A 21,299-nucleotide genomic window follows, 5' to 3' on the forward strand; every position below is an offset into this window, starting at 1 on the left:
TAAACTGGTAGTTGTAAATCTTGTTAGTTGTTAGTGATTTGTTTGATCGATAATAAAGACTAAATCTCAATTTAATGTTAGTAGTAGCCAAAATAAATTTTAAGGGTTATTTCTGGTCGCTAAGAAAAATTTGGACGCTTGGATTTTGGATGTGGAAAAAATACTAATGTATCGCAGTCTAGTCTCTGGATTTGTAAAGTATGAGGTCAGAAATGGAAAAATGATTTTTTTTTTTTTTTAGCATGATAATTGGTCCCCTCTAGTACTTTTGATTGCGATTACGAGTCAACATCGCTGCATTGATATGGTAATTGGCATACAAGACAATGTGGCTGAAGTGATTATGAAGCATAGACGAAGAAGGCACCAAGCTGTTCATTTAAACCAAATGGAAGCACTTCTACAATAGCTTCGTTCTAAAGGGTTGGTTGAAACAGAGGACGTGGTTCTTTGGAAAGAAAAATGAGATCAGTTTCAGGCAGGATTCAACACCAAAGAAACATGGGCAACAACACGGGACAAAGACCAAAGAAGGAATGGTATCAAGGTATATGGTTCTTATACCCAGGCCTAAATATTCTTTCCTAATTTGGCTTGCAACTAAAAATCATTTAACTACGGGAGATAGAATGTTGAGTTGGAATCCCGGGGTCAACCTCATGTGTGTTCTGTCAAGAGCATGTGAAAACTAGAAGTCACTTGTTCTTCACATGCCAATACTCAAGGAAGTTTGGTCGGGCCTCACCTCAAAACTTCTTGCTGGAAAACTCTCTACCGATTGGGACATTGTGCTCAAGCTGCTCACTGACAACACATTGGGAAAGGTTCATTTGTTTCTACTGAGATATACTTTCCAGCTTGTAGTACACTCGCTTTGGAGAGAAAGAAACAGTAGAAAACACGGCAAAAATCATACTCTACTTATCCAATTAATCAGAAGACCAAACAAGAATGTTTGAAATATGATATCTTCCATTAAAGAGCAAGGAGATGGAAGATGTGAGGAGTGTATGGCGGCTTGGTTTGCAACAAGATAAGAAGATGTTCTTTTATTTTTCCTATTAGCATAGTGTACGTTAAAACGTCTAAACTTTCGCTACATTTGATGTAAAAACAGTTTTTTTTTTTTTCTGCATAATTTTATATTTTATTCAAAAAGAAAATATTAATAATTTCAAATTACAAGATTGATCTCATAAAATATGTATGGTTGTTACTTGTTACATCACACAGAATTTACATGGTAACTTAAGATTCTTAGGTTATCTGTGGTATTCAGCTCATGAAGAGTGTTTCTTTGATTTGTGAAGCAAGAAAGAACAATTTTTTAAAAGACTCTGCATTAGTCTGAGGGTTTGAGCTTAGAAAGTGAGCCGCTCGTGAAACTACTCTAAGTTTACGAAATTTCAAAAGATACCCAAATAGTATCATTTCTTTCAAAATACACCCCACATTTTGTTTAAACGAGTCAGGGTTATTCCAAGAACACTGGATCGTCTCTCTCCTTAAGACAAAGCCCCCTTTCCAAAAACCCTAAATCAGCCAAATTCAAATCCGCCGAAATTCTCACAATTCCAATTTCCAAGAAGAAAAAAAACAAAACTTTCCTTTAGCCATGGCAGAGGAAGTTCCAGCAACAGCATCATTCACTCCTTACATCCACTCCCAAACCCTAACTTCTCACATTCGCGCCGTCTCCTCTGTTAAATTCTCCTCCGATGGCCGTCTCCTCGCATCAGCCTCCGCCGACAAAACCATCCGTACTTACACCGTCAACACCGAAAACGAAACAATCGCCGAGCCCGTACGAGAATTCACCGGCCACGAAAACGGTATCTCCGATGTTGCCTTTTCTTCAGACGCGAGGTTTATAGTCTCAGCTTCCGATGACAAAACCTTAAAGCTATGGGACGTTGAAACTGGTTCATTGATCAAAACGCTTATCGGGCACACTAATTACGCCTTCTGTGTCAATTTCAATCCTCAATCAAACATGATTGTATCTGGTTCGTTTGATGAAACTGTTCGGATTTGGGATGTTACTACTGGAAAATGTTTGAAAGTTCTTCCCGCGCATTCTGATCCTGTTACCGCCGTTGATTTTAATCGAGATGGGTCTCTCATTGTTTCGAGTAGCTATGATGGGTTGTGTCGTATATGGGATTCTGGGACTGGACATTGTATAAAAACGTTAATTGATGATGAGAATCCTCCTGTTTCGTTTGTTAGATTCTCTCCCAATGGCAAGTTTATCCTTGTTGGTACACTGGATAACACACTGGTCAGTTCTTCTTCTCCTTCCTCATTGTACTATACTCGTGTTAAGTCAGATTCTAGATTGTGTGTTAATAGAAGTTTGATGTAGGAGAAGCGAATCCAAAACTAAGGTTGCAAAATTGTTTTCTGGTTATGGATATTTCTCTGTATGGAGAAGTTGATAGCTTTAAGTATAGTTATGTTATTGATTGAGATTCAAGAGTTTCGAAGGGTTGAATCTAGACGGTTGTAGCTTCAAAGATACATCGTCGTTTGGTTGTTTGATTTAATTGCGTTTGGATATTGAAGAATAAATTCTTATGATTCGTTATTAATGCACTTATCTCTCCATGAACTTAGATTCTAGATTGTGTGTTAATAGAAGTTTGATGTAAGAGAAGCCAATCCAAAGCTACATTTGCAAAATTGTTTTCTAGTTAAGGATATTTCCCAGTGAGGAAAAGTTGATAGCTTTGGAACAGTTCTGTTTTCGATCGAGATTTTAAGAGTTTTTGAAGGGTTGTCTCTAGAGGGTTGAAGCTTCGAAGATGCATCTTCTTTTGGTGTTTGATTTTTTTGCATCTATAGAGTATTGTTGAATGAATTCTCATGATTTGTTATTAATTCAGTGATCACTCCATAAATATTCAAATTTGCAGAGGTTGTGGAACATTGCGTCTGCTAAGTTCCTCAAAACATATACGGGCCACGTGAACGCACAGTATTGCATTTCCTCTGCTTTCTCCGTCACAAATGGAAAGCGGATAGTTAGTGGATCCGAGGACAACTGTGTATACATGTGGGAGTTAAACTCCAGGAAACTGCTTCAGAAACTTGAGGGTCATACTGAGACCATCATGAACGTGGCATGCCACCCAACAGAGAACTTGATCGCATCAGGCTCACTCGACAAGTCTGTAAGGATTTGGACACAGAAGAAAGAATGAACCATCACTCTCTCTCTCTCTTCAAAAATCATACATGTAGGTATGTTCAGAAATCTTGGTGCTGTAATCAGCTTACTAAGCTTGTTAGATTGATTCTAGCCTCATTATGTAAAAGTGCAATTTTTGTTTGGTGCGAGACTGTTGTAAACTTGTAGTTGTTCTCTGTGTGACTCAGAACTATTTAGGTAGGTCTTAAGGCAAAGACATTGGAATCGTGCAAGTGCAAAGGCATTTGTGAGAATGAACACAAATCTTCATAAAAGATTTCCCCTTTACAATTGATTGTATCTATTAAGCTGATGCAATGCTTCTCTGTGTTCCTACAATAATACTACTGGTTTTAAAGTATTTCAGGATTGAAAATTGTTCATTCGAATCAAATTGATGGGTAGCTCATGGGACAAAGTACAGATATATGACTATAAGTAGATAATGTATGGTAGTTGGTTACTTTGGTTGGGCCATGATGATGAAGCTTATGGTCCCCTGGTCCTGCTCCCTTTTTTTCACTTTTATCGTAAAGTCTTTTTTTTTTTTTACCCTACAAAATTTTGAAATGGACCACTTGAAAATTTGAACCCACTCTCTTATTTTCAATTTTCGAAACCAAAAAAACAAAAAGATGACTTTGTGACTATTGTTCTGTCTTTTTGCTACACACCAGTGGGCTGCTTGCTTTTACAGCGTGTCTTTCTGTTTGCATGATTCAAGAGAAAGCAACAGTTCCTAAAGACTGATTCATGTTTGTGTCTCTCCCAATTGATACAAACCCCAAATTTTAGCTTTGGTTCTTTGCGTAAAGTTCTCGAGATATGTTAACAAAAATAAATAAAAAACTTTCAAAAAGAGTAGATATTTAATAGTATTTTTTGTCATAGAAAACAATAATTGTTAGGTTTAGTGCTAACATAATCAATTTGTATGGTTAAATATGTTTGAATTGGTACCAAATACGAAATCAAGCTTCAACAAACGAATCTTCATTCAATACACACCCATCCAAAAGTACTATATCTTCCCAAATTATGAACTTACACACAAAAGATGGACCTTTCCTCACACGTGCTTACCAATTCTTATCATTCGAAAGTAAAATGTTAAACTAGAAATTATTTCATTATTATAATTTTTCACTATTTTTAGTTTATTATTTAGTGCAAGAAAGTGCGTTGCAGATGAAAAATTATTCTATTGATCCGGGTCCATAAAGAAGACAACAAAAATTCACCTAATATGAGTACGACTTATTCCAATGGCTACATATTTCTCTAAACAATACTCCATATTCATTGTCATTAAAATTAATTAAAAATCCTACTTTCTTATCACATATTTTAAAATCAAATTGGATAATTTATTGAAATATAATAAAATCAGTAAAAAAAAAAAATGGCGGAAAACCATATATTTGTTCACTGGACAAACCATTATTGTTGATCAGTGAACTGTGGTAACTGGCAAAAGATGAAAATGATGCACATAGGACTGTTTTTTACTGACTTACTTCCACAAATCAAATTACGATCGTATCCCCTACCCGTCTCTCGAGACTCTTTAACTGTTGCCGACTTGCCGTGCGTCAGCTCAGGGTTGTTCTCGTCATTTTCAGTCGATCAGAGGACAGAGACCGGCTCTCTGGTTTTTTGTCGATCATGCCATTGCCTTGGGCCTTGTTGTTGTGGTCCTAGTGGTAGAATTGTGATTACAAGGCTGTTTAAGGGGTCTTTTGTCATTTAAGTGTTAAGTTCTGGTTACAGAGATTATTAACTAAAGACCAAATTGATAATACATATGAGTCTATGACTATCTCGTTAAATTAGCGTGTCTCTCAATAAATCGGTAAGTTTGTGAATCCCAGTGGTGCGACTCCATATTTTCCCGTTGAACTATAACATCAGAACCGTTCATTTCAACATCATTAATTATTTCAACATCTTTACGAATTTATGGTTCGCTTTGAGCCTGTGTATACTTTAGCGGAGGATTTTGTCAAGATTAGGTAACATCACGTTTCAAAAGAACAAGGCTCCAAAATAAAATTAATGAACATTCTCTCATCATGTAATTATCGTTTTATCCTTCCTTTCTAATTCCATGTTTCATTAAATCCATCACATGCATATGTTTCTATATATGTAAAATAAACGAATTTTCATGTTTTTGGTTTGTCTTCAGTCTTCTACAATTTGAAGTACAGTATTTTACTTTTGTGTGTTTCTATCTTCAGAAAATTATTTATGTCTATAGAAATAAAAGTTTCTTAAAAATCTCCCTCCAAGTAAATTCCAAAAAATTGAAATAATAAAAATATACAAATAAAACGGGAAAAATGTCGTTTTATCTCCCAACTTTCAAAAAGTGGCCAATCAATACGTCAACTTCATATGTGGCCATTTAAAACATGAAATAAACGTTGACTAACGTTTGAGACATGAAAATTCGTTGACCAGGCCAAAATAGACATGCCGTTATCAGTCGTTAACGGAACTTCTAACGCCCGTTATCACCCGTAACGACTCTGTTAATCAACTTTCAAATTGTGGCCATTTTAAACATCAACTTCATATGTGGCCATTCAAAACATGAACTAATCGTTGACTAACATTTGAAACATTAGAATTCGTTGACCAGGCCAAAGTAGACATGTCGTCATCATTCGTTAACAGAACCTATAACATCCGTTATCACCCGTTAACGACACTGTTAGTATGTCCAAAAAGATTTTTCCCAAATGAAAACACCAAATCCCCAAATCTATTTCTACAACAGCTCAAACAAGATGAATAGTCCTATTATCTCTATCTCCATTTCAGAAAAGCTACATTTAGTCTTAGGCCCGAATCCAACCCGAACTCGAACCCGAACAAGTACCCGAACATACCCAAATTATAAGTACATAGTTATAATATATTAGTAATATTTATACTTGTAATAACCTAAGTGCCAAAAATTATTCGGATGTTAAGATATTTTCGGGTGTTTTAGCTACTTTGGGTTAGATTCGGGTTAAAATACTTGGGTTTTATAGATTTTTTGATTATTTTTCAATACTTTGCATAGGATCGGATACAAAATTTCTAATATTTGGATACTTTGGGTAATCCTGAATCCGAACCCAAAATACCCGATCCGAACCTGACCCGAACCCGAAGTTTTAAAATACCCGAATGGATCTTAGTTTTCTAAACCCGAAAAACCCAAACCCGAAAAACCCAACCCGAACCCGACCCGAATATCCGAACGCCCATGCCTATTTTAGTCGTATGATGGGTCTACAAGTTTGCTTCCATGATTCCTTTTTAGATTTAAAACAAATATATAAACGATGTTTGCTTCCAATTATTGGCTCTACGATTGTCTATATATCAAACCATGTCCTTGGATTATGCTTTAAACAAAAAATTTGTCCTGATTTTCTCTTGATTATTTTCAAAACGACGTCGTTTTGGATATACTAACAGAATCGTTAACGGGTGATAACGGATATTATAGGTTTTTTTAACGAATGATGACGACATGTCTATTTTGGCCTCGTCAACGAATTCTCATGTTTCAAATGTTAGTCAACGATTAGTTCATGTTTTAAATGACCACATATAAAGTTGATGTTTAAAATGGCCACAATTTGAAAGTTGATTAACAGAGTCGTTACGGGTGATAACGGGCGTTAGAGGTTCCGTTAACGACTGATAACGGCATGTCTATTTTGGCCTGGTCAACGAATTTCCATGTCTTAAACGTTAGTCAACGTTTATTTCATGTTTTAAATAGCCACATATGAAGTTGACGTATTGATTGGCCACTTTTTGAAAGTTGGGAGATAAAACGACATTTTTCCCCAAATAAAACTCATAAAAAACACACACACACCATCTTCATCTTCCTCACTTACCCTCACCACTTTCTCACCCTTTTTAAAACCAAACCCTAACTTACACAGAAAGAGAAAAAAAAACAAAAAACCATGAAGCTTCTTCTTCTTCTTCTCCTCCTCCTCCTCCTCCACATTTCTCATTCCTTCACCGTCGCTAAACCAATCACCGAGCTCAACGCTCTCCTCTCACTCAAATCCTCCTTCACCATCGACGAACACTCACCTCTCACCTCATGGAACCTTTCAACAACCTTCTGTTCATGGACCGGTGTCACGTGCGACGTCTCTCTCCGGCACGTGACCTCTCTCGACCTCTCTGGTCTTAACCTCTCCGGAACTCTCTCCTCCGACGTATCTCATTTACCTCTCTTACAGAATCTATCACTCGCTGCTAATCAGATCTCAGGTCCTATTCCGCCGGAAATCTCCAATCTCTATGAGCTTCGCCATCTCAATCTCTCCAATAATGTCTTCAACGGTTCATATCCCGATGAACTCTCCTCTGGATTGGTGAATCTCCGTGTTCTCGATTTGTATAACAACAACTTAACCGGAGATTTACCGGTTTCAATCACGAATCTGACTCAGCTCCGGCATCTTCACCTCGGTGGGAATTACTTCTCCGGTAAAATCCCGGCGACGTACGGAACCTGGCCTGTTCTTGAGTATCTAGCGGTTTCCGGTAACGAGCTAATCGGAAAAATCCCTCCGGAGATCGGAAACCTAACGACTCTTCGTGAACTCTACATCGGATATTACAACGCTTTTGAAGATGGTCTTCCACCGGAGATTGGAAATTTATCGGAGCTTGTTCGGTTCGACGCTGCTAATTGTGGTTTAACCGGTGAGATTCCGCCGGAGATTGGGAAGCTTCAGAAGCTAGATACGTTGTTTCTTCAAGTAAATGCGTTTTCAGGGACATTAACTTCAGAGCTGGGATTTATCTCAAGCTTGAAATCAATGGATTTGTCTAACAATATGTTTACCGGTGAGATTCCGGCGAGTTTTTCACAGCTGAAGAACTTAACGCTGTTGAATCTCTTCAGGAACAAGCTATACGGTGCCATACCGGAGTTCATCGGTGAAATGCCGGAGCTAGAAGTGTTACAGCTTTGGGAGAACAATTTCACCGGTGGTATTCCTCATAAATTGGGGGAAAATGGTAGATTAGTGATTCTTGACCTTTCTTCAAACAAACTCACCGGAACTTTGCCGCCGAATATGTGCTCCGGTAACCGGTTAATGACATTAATCACTCTCGGCAACTTCTTGTTTGGTTCAATACCGGATTCGCTTGGCAAATGTGAGTCTCTGACCCGGATCCGAATGGGTGAGAATTTCCTTAACGGGTCGATTCCGAAGGGGCTTTTCGGGTTACCCAAATTATCTCAAGTGGAGCTCCAAGATAATTACCTCACCGGAGAGTTACCAATAAGTGGAGGAGGAGTCTCTGGTGACCTTGGTCAGATTAGTCTGTCTAATAACCAGCTCTCTGGTCCATTACCTGCTGCTATTGGAAACTTCTCCGGTGTTCAAAAACTACTCCTAGACGGTAACAAGTTTGCTGGTCCGATTCCACCGGAGATTGGGAGGCTGCAGCAGCTATCTAAGTTGGATTTTAGCCATAATCTGTTTTCGGGTCGGATCGCACCGGAGATCAGTCGTTGTAAGCTGCTAACGTTTGTTGATCTGAGTCGTAATGAGCTCTCAGGTGATATTCCTAAAGAAATCACTGGTATGAGGATCTTGAATTACTTGAATCTTTCAAGAAACCATCTCGTTGGTTCGATACCTGTGACGATAGCGTCAATGCAGAGTTTGACATCTGTTGATTTCTCTTACAACAATCTCTCTGGTCTAGTTCCGAGCACTGGACAGTTTAGTTACTTCAATTACACATCGTTCTTGGGTAATTCTGATCTTTGTGGTCCGTATTTGGGTCCTTGCGGAAAAGGAACTCACCAGCCTCATGTTAAGCCTTTATCTGCTACTACAAAACTGTTACTCGTCCTCGGATTACTCTTTTGTTCGATGGTGTTTGCTATAGTGGCCATTACCAAAGCTCGGTCCTTAAGAAATGCGAGTGACGCCAAGGCATGGAGATTGACTGCTTTCCAGAGACTAGACTTCACTTGTGACGATGTCTTAGACTCTCTCAAGGAAGACAACATCATCGGTAAAGGCGGTGCTGGGATTGTCTACAAAGGAATTATGCCTAACGGAGATCTAGTCGCGGTCAAGAGATTGGCTACAATGTCCCATGGATCTTCCCACGATCACGGGTTCAACGCCGAGATTCAGACTCTAGGTAGAATCAGACACAGGCACATCGTGAGACTGCTCGGGTTTTGCTCTAACCATGAAACGAATCTCCTAGTGTACGAGTACATGCCTAATGGTAGCCTTGGAGAGGTTCTTCATGGAAAGAAAGGAGGCCATTTACATTGGGATACACGTTACAAGATAGCTCTTGAAGCAGCCAAGGGTCTTTGCTATCTCCACCACGATTGTTCCCCGTTGATCGTTCATAGAGATGTTAAATCCAACAACATCCTCCTCGATTCCAACTTCGAAGCTCATGTCGCCGATTTTGGCCTCGCCAAATTCCTCCAAGATTCTGGTACTTCTGAATGTATGTCCGCCATTGCCGGCTCTTACGGCTACATAGCTCCAGGTAAAAAAAAAAAAAAAAACTCAAAAACACTTTTGTAAATTGGCATTTAATCAAACACTTGGTGGGTGTAAAAATCTCTGAACTATTTTTGTTCCTTGCTATGCAGAGTACGCGTATACATTGAAGGTAGATGAGAAGAGTGATGTGTATAGTTTCGGTGTTGTTCTTCTAGAACTCATCACCGGGAAAAAACCCGTCGGAGAATTTGGTGACGGCGTTGATATCGTTCAATGGGTTAGAAGCATGACGGATTCAAATAAAGATTGTGTGCTCAAAGTAATTGATCTTAGACTCTCTTCTGTACCAGTTCACGAAGTAACACACGTCTTCTACGTTGCATTGCTCTGCGTTGAAGAACAGGCGGTGGAGAGGCCGACGATGCGTGAAGTCGTTCAGATTCTCACTGAGATTCCAAAGATCCCTCTTTTGAAGCAGCAGGCGGCGGAATCAGACGTGTCGGAGAAAGCTCCGGCGATGAATGAATCGTCGCCGGATTCAGGAAGTCCACCGGATCTTTTAAGTAATTAGACTCTCCGGCAATTGGGTTTGGTCATCGAGGGGCAAATTTGTCTTTTTCTTCCTTGTCTCCGACGTCTCGGTAATCGAGTTTACTTAATTAGCCCGTCCTTGTCTGATTCGGTTAAGGCAACAATTAGTGGTTTAAACTCTTTAAGGAGTTAAGGTTTCTTTTAATGCTGCCACAAATATTCGAGTAGTTTTTATCCTTTGGTAGGAATTTTGAATATGTACATTAAGGTTTAATTTCATAAGATAAATGTTAATTTCAAGAAATTCTGAGAACGTTATAATTTATGCATACATACACGGTTATGTATATGTTTAAGCTGCCTGGTTCAACCGTTCAAGTATCTCAAGTGTGGTAGACCAAAAAACACTTTTGCCCCTTATATTATTAAGAACTTCATTTAATTTCATCCTTGAGGTGTTTTCGTTGTCTTAAAATGAAACTAGTGTTTCCATTATATTGGAATTTGGAACCTCATTACATAATTTATTCTCACCTTTGCTTTTACCCATTCGGATTTGTTTCTGATGGTAGTAGATGTTGTGTCACAACAAGACATTCCATGTGAAAAAAAGACAGAGGGTGAAACTAAGGTATGAATGTGCTTGTGTGGGACTAAAGATGAGTTATGCTGAGAAGAGAGAAAGTGAAAGCTCACTCACAATTTGTCCAATTATTGCAAATGTATGGGTTAGTGTCTTAATGAATTCAGATGGTCCTAAGATTTTTTTCCCACTCTCTTCCCTTGTCTTGAAGCAAAAATCTAATTTAGACGAAGCATTTATGACATCTCCCTCTCATTAAATATAAGCCATATATTCAACTTTGATTTTGACTCATCAATATATCAAATCCTTATGTGTTGTTGCTCTCCTTGATATCTAGTAGTAATTTCTTCCATAACTATCTCTATTGTGAGATCAGAAAGATATAAAAAGAACAATAAGAATATCAGTTATGATATTTTAGATGTATTATGTTCAATATCAAAGACTTAAATTTTACCTATATGAACAAAATTTCTAATACGTTCTAATTGTACATTGATGATCTTGTAAACCTAATTAAGGAATGCCTAACTCTAGGACTAAGTCACGAGTTAGTTAACAAGAAAGACTTGAAGATGGATTAGAGTGGAAATGTTTTAAAGAGGCCAAGATTCTAACAAAGAGATGGAAATTGCATGTTCCATTCTCTAGCTTCATATACGCATCGGGTGAAACTACTAGATTAGTAGACATGAGTTGATGACTAACAAAGTCAAATTACATAATTCAGATATACCTTTTTATATTGAGTTTCTTCCCAAATGTCAAGCTATTAACATACAGCCATTTACTTGAGTTTTCGAGCCGAGGCCCATTACAACTCCATCTACTTAAACAAAGGTTAGATAAAGAACAAGAAGAAGAATTAGTCTCTGGTGTATCATAAACTAGATATGTACTTTTGTGTTTGAATTGTAACGTTTGTTTCTTTCTTCCGTCTTCATTGGTTTTACTTACCGACACAGTTATGTTATGTCACCCCATTTGTAAGAGAATCATTATGCACAGTCGTTTCGCTTCAGAAATCAAGTAAACTTCAACATATTAACGACACAAAACAAGAGCAACAATCCAAAGAGTGCTAAAGTTAGTTCATAATGTAGCCAGAGCCAATTCATAAAAATAAAATTACGCAGGGCTTCTTCAGCAACCTTCAATAAAGCTAAGCTATTATTGTCTTCTACCCTTCTCCGTCTAGAGTTGTGTGGGCTTAATACATATTGGTGCTGGGCCAGGCTCATTTTTTCATAAAGACACGATGGGCACAAACGCATGAAACACGTTTGTTTTTTGGAGTATTCAAGTTGTTGGTAAAATGGTAACCAAACATTTTCGATTTTTTATTTGTTTCCTTTTTTCTTATAAACAATTTTCACTTTTTCAGTTTTTAGTCTTTTATTTGTATACCGGTCTTAAATTTTTTTTCCTCACCCGGAGTCAACTGTAGAATTAAATAATTTTTGGATTTAAATTTAGGAAAAATGTCAAAAATCTTCATTTTTTTAAATTGACTAAAAAAGGCAATTTTATCTTGATCGCTTTAAATCACTAAATATATTATTTTTTTATTTTAATTACAATTTTTTTGTTGATTGAACTAATTTAGATACATATTAAGTCTGTTGGTCAGAAAATATATTTTAAAATGTCTGTTGGTCAGAAAATGTCTCTCTCTCGAGGCGACGAAACTGGCGATTTTTGCTGTTCATACCTTTTCGATTCTCCGGGCCGGAGTAAGTTTCCGACCGACAAAATTCTGACATTTTGGGTGCCGGATTTCGTCGGCGGTTTTTGTTTGTCAATTTCATTTGACAGTTACCATTCTCCCTGCTTTTCGGGAGTAAACCGTCTCCCAAAACCGCCATGGCTCCGGCTATATATCCCTTACCCAATCTCTTTCTTCTTCTCTCACTTTCCACAATCCTTCTCCTTTCGATCCCATTCATCAAACACAATGTCTGACTCTCTGCGAAAATCGGTACAAGACCTTGACTTAGGAATCGGAGATGAACCATTGCGCTACCACCGGAGTTCTGTTACCAAGCATCAGCGGTTAACCGGTTCTCAATTGTGGTTACAACCGTTAATCCAAGGAAGCAGAATCTGAGGGCTTTGATTCACCAAATGCCGCGTGTGTGGGGCTTTCCCGACGCTTGTGTTGGTCGACTTATGGGTGGAGGAAGAGTTCAATTCAAGTTTCAGTCTGAAGAATCCATGAATTTGGTACTTCGCCGAGGGCCGTGGTCCTTTAATGATTGGATGCTGTCGACTCATCGCTGGTATCCGAACATAACTGAGACAGAAATGAAAATCATCCCTTTTTGGGTCTAAATTCAAGGTATCCCGATTCTTTATCTGACTAATGCAATGGCTGGATGGGTTGGAAATAGACTAGGGAACGTTGTTGATGTGGATTATGATGAGAATGTGAACCAAGTGGGATCAGTTAGGGTTAAAATAAACTGGAACATGGATGATCCTCTCCGTTTCCAGAGAAACTTTCAGTTTGTTGCAGGAGAGAATACCATTGTCAAGTTTCGTTTTGAGAGACTCAGAAACTTCTGCTCTAAATGCGGTTCTCTTAAGCATGATGCAAAAGAGTGTGTTATGGGATTTTCTGATGAAGAACCAGAAGGGTCTGATGGTGACAATGATGATGATCAGCCTTTTGATGGGAATGACAATAACATGTCTGATTCGGAAACCTCTCCATCAGTTGATCCATCCAAACTGATCCCTGGGTTACAGATGCTGCCTCAAAAGAGCAACAATAGGAAATCCTACAACAGTCCAACTGATTCCGGCCTGCCAAGTGTTTTTGAAGACCCAGAGTTAACAGCGGAACGTCTCAGATACTTGCATGCCAAATTTGCTAGACAACAATGTGTGTTTAATGATCAGAAGGAAGAAGGGTTAGAGGATGAGTCGGGAATCCACTAAATGAGTATCGGTTCATAAAGAGGAAGCGAGTGCGTTTCGAAATTAACTTCAACAAAGCAGAGGCTGCTGAGGAGTTGGCAGTTATGAGTCATCTGCGCAAGAAGGGTAAGAAGTCTGAGTCTTCAAGCTCTTTCTCAGTCACTCAATGTCTTGACGGAGGCGCGGGGGGCCCGATACCCCCAAAGGATCCGATATGAAGATCATCTCATAGAACTGTCGGGGTGTTGGAGTATCATTAACGCAATCTCGTTTAATCCGTTTATGTCGTATAACTAAGTGTGATGTTCTTTTCCTTATTGAAACTCTAAATAAGTGTGATGTTGTACATAATGTGGCTTGTATGTTAGGATTCTCTAATGTAATAACTCAACCCCCTCAAGGTAGAAGCGGTGGCTTAGCCTTGTTGTGGAAGGATAATGTGCGTTTATCTAAGAACTTTCAAGATGAACGCCTTATCGATGTACATATAACTAATAATAATATTGGGTTCTATTTGTCTTGCGTGTATGGTAATCCAATACAAAGCGATCGTCATTTCCTTTGGGATCGTATTGAAACCATTAATCAAACACGCAACGAGGCATGGTTACTTATTGGTGATTTCAATGAAATCCTCAATAATTCAGAGAAGATTGGTGGTCCTCAACGAGCAGAATGGACTTTTCGTGCTTTTCGTCATATGTATAGTTCCTGCGATTTTAGAGACTTGAGTGCGAGAGGTGATCGATTTTCTTGGGTTGGGGAACGCCATTCACACAGAGTAAAATGCTGTTTAGATCGAGCTATCATCAACACAGAATGGGCAGTCGACTTTCTAAATGCTGAATGTGAGTTTCTCGAATTCACGGGGTCAGATCATAAACCAGTTCTCATCAATATGGACGTGGTTGAAACATCGAGAAGAAAGCCCTTCCGATTTGATAAGCGTATGATGGATCTTGGGGACTTCAAACAAGGGGTAAAAGCCGGTTGGAGTGTTAACACAAACAACGGTGATACTTCTATCACGGATCAAGTAAGAACGACGAGACATGCCATGGCGAGATTAAGACATGTATCTACCTTAAATGCAGATTTAAGAATCAAATATTTCCAAGCTGAACTTAATAGAACCATGTCTAGTACTTCACGATCAGTAAGAAGTCGACTTTAAAGTCTTCAAGAGGAGCTAGCTCAAGCTTACAAAGATGAAGAAACTTATTGGAAATTAAAAAGCCGTAATCATTGGATGTAAGAAGGAGACAGAAATACAGGTTATTTCCATGCCTGTACCAAGGTGAGAGTGGCAAGAAATAAGATCACCTCCATACGTGATTTACAAGGAAATGTTTACAAATAATCATGAAATTCGTAGCTCTAGCTATGCCCGTTTATGCAATGTCATGTTTCAAATTACCTCTTGGTGTGGTAAATGAGATCGAAACCTTGCTTATGAATTATTGGTGGGAGAAAGTGTGGATGTCGGATTCACACACTCAAGTATTTTATTAAGTAGGAAAGATTATTCTTGAGGGACAAAAATGAATATGTAAAACTTATAAATTGCTACGAGAATTGCTATAGTATTTCTTTCTTGAGAGGAAGATCCCTTTACATGGCCATTGGCCTTTATATTTATACATAGAGAAATAACATTAAAACGAATAATTAAGTACAATTATTCCTTCTTAAATGTGTCCGTTTTGATTCTTCGACTTTAATGCTCAACGTTTGAATTTGAGTTGACTCTGATCTTCGTGGGCCTCGCCTTTTCGGCCCAAGTATCCTTGAACCGACTTACCCGTGTCTTCTACTCCGAACTCATGTCACAATGCAGTCACTTCGGATTCTCGAAGTGGTGACAACCACTTCGACCGTTCCTTCGGCTCATGGGTCCAATGGGCTTCATCCTTTATGGGCCATTATCTTGACTACGTGGCAATCTTTGGTTGGTCTCGGACTTCTGGTGCGGGATCCGACACCAACAGAAAGGTTCACAACAAAGAGGGATTCCATGGATAGCTTGGAAAAGGCTGCAATATTCTAAGAAGGAAGGAGGCTGGGTTTTAGAGATTTAGCAAAATTCAATGACGCACTTTTAGCAAAACAAGCTTGGAGAATGATTCAAAACCCAAATTCCCTTTTTGCAAGATTAATGAAGGCTAGATATTTCAAAGATGATACAGTATTGGATGCAAAAGCAAGAGCTTATCAGTCGTATGGTTGGGCGTCAATGTTAACAGGTTTAGCACTTATAAAAAAAGGTTCTCGTTTTCAGGTGGGTGATGGCAACTTGATCAGAATGGGGGTTGATAATTTGGTCGGTTCCCATCCACCAAGACCATTACAGGTGAATCCTACTTTTGAGTCAGAAACTTTGAAGTTGTTAATTTCAAGCAGGGGGTCTTTTCGATTTTGGGATTCAAAGTTAGTTGATAGTGTTGTCAACACAAATGATCATTCATTCATAAACAACATTTATCTCTCGAGAATTCCAAAACCGGATAAACTTATATGGAATTACAACAACAATGGAATGTACACTATCAAATCGGGTTATTGGCTACTAACACATGATCCTGGAGACCCACATGTTGCTCCTCCGATCCCTCATGGATCCATCGAGTTAAAAAACAGAGTTTAGAGGCTTCCTTTACTCCCAAAAATCAAACACTTTCTATGGCGGATTTTATCAAAAGCTTTGGCTACTAACACTCGTTTGAACACTAGAGGTATGAAACTGAATTCACAGTGCTCTCGTTGTCGTAATGGAGAGGAAACGATAAATCATTCTCTCTTCACATGTCCTTTCCCAATCATGACCTGGCGCCTCTCTGGCACACCGGCATTTCAGTCTCATCAACCTTTTAATGATGTGGAAGAAAATATTTCTAAATTGCTTGATGTTTATGATTCTCCACACATATCAAAGGCACTAAAACTATCTCAGTTTTGGATTCTGTGGAGGATTTGGAAAGCGAGAAACAATTTTGTGTTTAATCAATATAGAGAAAGTCCTTCAAAAGTCGTTTTGAAAGCAAAAGCAGAGACAAATGAGTGGATCACAAATACTGCTCCGAGGCTTAACTCTTCAATTTCACAATCTTCCAACAGTGAACAACCAAAGTGGTACACTCCAGAACAACCCTTTGTGAAGTGTAATTTTGATGCTAGTTATAGCCAAATCACTATGCAAGCTCGTGGAGGTTGGATTATACGGGATCATCACGGTACTGCAAAAGCATGGGGATCTTTGCATTTGAATGGTGCAGCCTCTCCGTTGATGGCCGAAGCAAAAGCACTTCTGGCAGCAATGCATCAAGCATGGTTAAGGGGATTCACTCATGTCATTTTGGAGGGAGACTGTGAAGTATTGATCAACTTAATCAATGGAAATTCCAGCCATACTGAAGTAGAGGACTTGCTGCAAGAAATAGGTTTTTGGAGAGGAAAGTTTAGTGACATAAGATTTAATTTTGTAAAACGATCTTGCAATTGTGTAGCTGATAGTTTAGCAAAATTCGTTTGTCCAATGTTGTTTTTTCTTCCGGATTCATGGATCCCGCCAATATGGCTTAAGGAACTGCTGTGTAATGATTTATCAATTTAATAAAACATGTTCTTGACGGAAAAAAAAAAAAATCGGATTTATGCATATTTTGTAGAGTAAAATTCAGGAATTTTTTTTTGAAGATATATGAAAAGATTGTGTAGAGATTTTTAGAAACAAATTAGGCAAGATATCGTTTGGTTAGTATCCTTTATTTAAATTTTGTAACTTAATAAAAAATGTCAATGGCATAAGTTGTAAATACTTCCCAACTCCAGGATTTATTTGCTAATTATGCTCCAAAAATGTATATATAGATATATACAATTTCTATAAATATATTTAAAATTTTAAGTCTAATTGATTTACGGTTGAATTGGGTTGTTCCGATGATTCAGACACTACTTTAATTTGTTGTCTCAGTCGGATTTAAAAACATTGATCAAATGTATTAAACCAATTCAAAAATAAATTCACTATTTGATCTTAATCTTTCTTTTTGTTTAACTAAAATAATACATCTAACTTCGGATCTAAAATACGATGATCTACAAAGTGATATGAATTAAAATCATGATTATTTGGTAAGATAAAATCGTACGCACTTGTCACAAAAACGACATCGGTGATGATCCATTATATCACAATATTTCTCATTCCCTGAAACCAATAAAATATTGGCTGCATCGGTATTATCCATCTTCCATATTGCCATCCTTGTGACAATTTTCATATCGCGTAAATTAGGTTTATCAGAAACTTATTCCCACACATATTGCTTAAACTTTTTTCAAGACAAATAAAGTAAAGAAACACATTAAGAATCTAGTAATTAGAATTGATGGAAATATATTATATAAAGAAATGCTAGTAATTAAGAATCTTAATTAATTGATAATATTAATGCCAATGACATTCTTTGTAAATAAGTTGCAACTTGAGGATTTATTTCATAAAATGTTGCAAAAATGTAGATATAGATAACACTCAATTGACACACTCAATTTGCAGCAACTACTGAAGAACAAAAGTCAACCATCGACCAAGCAGAGAACGAAAACAGATTTGTACATTTAGAGAAGAGGAGAGTGAAGAACTTACGTAGGAGAAGCAGAAGTTCTGGGGGAGTGTGAATCGTCGTCGTCAAAGTTGCTCACGAAGACTGGATCGAGAGATCAATAAGAGATGAATTGGTTTCAGAGTTCGGTGAGGACAAAATAGTCTTTTCCTCTTGTTAAAAAGTGGCAAATCAACAAACTGTTCCAAAAGGGACAAAATCAACAAATACCACTCGGAAAAGTCCCTTTTTCGTAATTGATTCAATATGGTATGATATTTTTTTATAAAACTATATATACAATTTCTATAAATATATTTAAAAATTTAAGTCTAATTGATTTACGGTTGAATTGGGTTGTTCCAATGATTCAGACACTACTTTAGTTTGTTGTCTCAGTCGGATTTAAGAACATTGATCAAATGTATTAGACCAATTCAGAAATAAATTCACTATTTGATCTTAATCTTTCTTTTTGTTTTACTAAAATAATACATCTAACTTCGGATCTAAAATACGATGATCTACAAACTGATATGAATTAAAATCATGATTATTTGGTAAGATAAAATCGTACGCACTTGTCACAAAAACGACATCGGTGATGATCCATTATATCACAATAGTTCTCATTCCCTGAAACCAATAAAATATTGGCTGCATCGGTATTATCCATCTTCCATATTGCCATCCTTGTGACAATGTTCATATCGCGTAGATTAGGTTTATCAGAAACTTATTCCCACACATATTGCTTAAACTTTTTTCAAGACAAATAAAGTAAGAAAAAACTTTAAGAATCTAGTAATTAGAATTGATGGAAATATATTAGATAAAGAAATGCTAGTAATTAAGAATTTTAATTAATTGATAATAATTAATGTCAATGGTATTCTTTGTAAATAAGTTGCAACTTGAGGATTTATTTCATAAAGTGTTGCAAAAATGTATATATAGACTAGGAATATTAAATGTGTATAAAACTTTTAGTATTAAAGTTATATGATTAATTAAATTTTTAATATTTTTAGATTTAACCCGTAGAATGTAATTTAGTAATGTAATATTTCAATTAGTCAATTACACATTTAGAGGTGTCAAAGGAGATTAACACTTATTTTGATATATTAGAATGTTAGATTTTTACAATTTTTTTGTTTAGTAAGTTATACGATCAATCTTTTGGTGTTTTTACGATTAACCCGTTAAACATATATAATTTAATAATTTAATATTAAAATAATTTTTTGTCATGTTTAAATATTCTACAAATCTTTATAATTACCAATCCATACTATAGTTTTATTCAAAAATCCAAAGCATGAAAGAAGAATATAGAATTTAAGAAAATATCTGATTTAGAGATTTGATTAAATAATCTCCAATCGAGATTATTGCAAAGATTTGAGTAACTATTTTGTAAGTATAAAATATTTCATTAACTATTTTCAAATCTTAAGAATTAAATTCAATGGCATGCCACAGTACACCGCAAGACTATATTTTCCTAAAAAAATCAAAATGTTATTTGTTTAATAAATTATTTTGATTGTTAATTTGAGGATTTCACCCGTGTTTTATATATATAAATATATATACTGAATTTCTATAGAATTTAAATATTATTAATATTACAAATTTTTTTATATAATTTAAATATTATAAATACTTTAAACGTTTTATAAAGTTTAAATATTTAGATGGATAAAATTTTTATAAATTTAAAATATTTATAATATTTAAAAATTTTATAAAGTAAAAATATTTATAATATTTGAAACTTCATAAGAATTTTAATATTAAAATATTATAAACGTTTATAAAGTTCAACTATTTAAATTTTATAAAGAATTATAAATTTAAGAAAGAAAAGAAAGTCACTACTATGTTTATGACTAAACTTATATCAATTATTAAGAACTTACTTTTTCATTGGCCAACACCAATTCAACAGACTCTCAAGTATTGATTTTGTATTCGTGCACATGAGTGGTAGATCTTAACCTCTACTTGTCAAACGGTTTTTGTAAGGACATAAGTCCGGAATCCCTTGAAAAGTTATAATGTAACAGCCATTATAATATGTAAGTTGTTTTTCGTTGGTAAGAGAGGTAAAGTTTTTTTTGATTGCGTGCTATTCCTGGATCTATGAAGAGGTAATTTATAGAGTTACTCGTAAATAGTAGGGTTTAGGGGTGATTCGTAATGGAGAAAATTTTGGTGAGAAAATACAAAATCGCAAAAATATAAAATTTACGATTTAATGCAACAGATTTAATAAAAAAGTAACGAATATGCCATAAATTCACACTTTGCTTGTTGTTATTAGTTTCCATTTGCTTATTTTCTACGATTCTATATTTCATTTTTTATAGAGAATATAGATGTTGTTTCGATTTCATGGTGATGTAAGCATCAATAAATCTTATTTGTTAATATTATCAAGAAAATCCTACTTTAAAGGAACTCGTATTATTGAAACTCGATTTAATTGGAGTAGAGGGATTATCGCAAATGCTAATTAGTGTAGGTAGTAATTAAGAGAGATTTGGAAAAATATCATGGAGTTAATATGGAGAAATTTGGGGAATTATTGGTTAGTAGCTAATCATCTCGTTTTAGTTAATAAAGAGAGATTTTGGCAAGTTTGTTAAATGTTAAATCTTTAATTCAAATATTTAATGTTAATTTTCGAATTAAAAAATTAAATACCAATGGCATTCTTTGTAAATACTTAGCAACTCTAGGATTTATTTGCTAAGTGTACTCCAAAAATGTATATATAGATGGACTAAAAAATAAGAATGCTTTCAATTTTTATAATTGTAAAAAGTGTTTTATTTTTGCTAATTTTTGATTGTATAAGTGACCCCAAATCAACAATAATCCTTATTATATTCGTGGGCTTTTCTATAAACAAAAAGATGAAATGTCCCCCGATTTGAAAA

General features: G+C 36.3%; 3 protein-coding genes across 4 annotated transcripts; all 3 read left to right on the forward strand.

The window, feature by feature from the left end:
* The first annotated feature begins 1,375 nt into the window (after nt 1-1,375).
* LOC9313758 (COMPASS-like H3K4 histone methylase component WDR5A) lies at nt 1,376-3,566 on the forward strand. Of its 2 annotated transcripts, XM_021026529.1 has the most exons (3): nt 1,376-2,281; nt 2,916-3,243; nt 3,379-3,566. In XM_021026529.1, exons 1-2 carry the CDS (start codon nt 1,616-1,618, stop codon nt 3,201-3,203), a joined length of 954 nt encoding a protein of 317 aa, XP_020882188.1. In that variant the 5' UTR covers nt 1,376-1,615; the 3' UTR covers nt 3,204-3,243; nt 3,379-3,566. The 2 variants fall into 2 exon arrangements, with proteins under 2 accessions (XP_020882188.1, XP_020882187.1); XM_021026528.1 differs by having other exon boundaries at nt 2,916-3,566.
* Nucleotides 3,567-7,084: 3,518 nt separating this feature from the next.
* Nucleotides 7,085-10,552, forward strand: LOC9312050 (leucine-rich repeat receptor-like serine/threonine-protein kinase BAM2). Its single transcript, XM_002875936.2, has 2 exons — nt 7,085-9,751; nt 9,858-10,552. The coding sequence occupies exons 1-2, from the start codon at nt 7,168-7,170 to the stop codon at nt 10,277-10,279; spliced, it is 3,006 nt and encodes a 1,001-aa protein (XP_002875982.1). The 5' UTR covers nt 7,085-7,167; the 3' UTR covers nt 10,280-10,552.
* A 6,010-nt stretch (nt 10,553-16,562) lies between these two features.
* LOC110228545 lies at nt 16,563-17,259 on the forward strand. The gene is made up of 2 exons (XM_021026215.1): nt 16,563-17,114; nt 17,248-17,259. The coding sequence occupies exons 1-2, from the start codon at nt 16,563-16,565 to the stop codon at nt 17,257-17,259; spliced, it is 564 nt and encodes a 187-aa protein (XP_020881874.1).
* Nucleotides 17,260-21,299: the final 4,040 nt, after the last annotated feature.

Source organism: Arabidopsis lyrata (genome assembly GCF_000004255.2).
Source record: "Arabidopsis lyrata subsp. lyrata unplaced genomic scaffold ARALYscaffold_5, whole genome shotgun sequence".
Lineage (NCBI taxonomy): Eukaryota > Viridiplantae > Streptophyta > Magnoliopsida > Brassicales > Brassicaceae > Arabidopsis > Arabidopsis lyrata.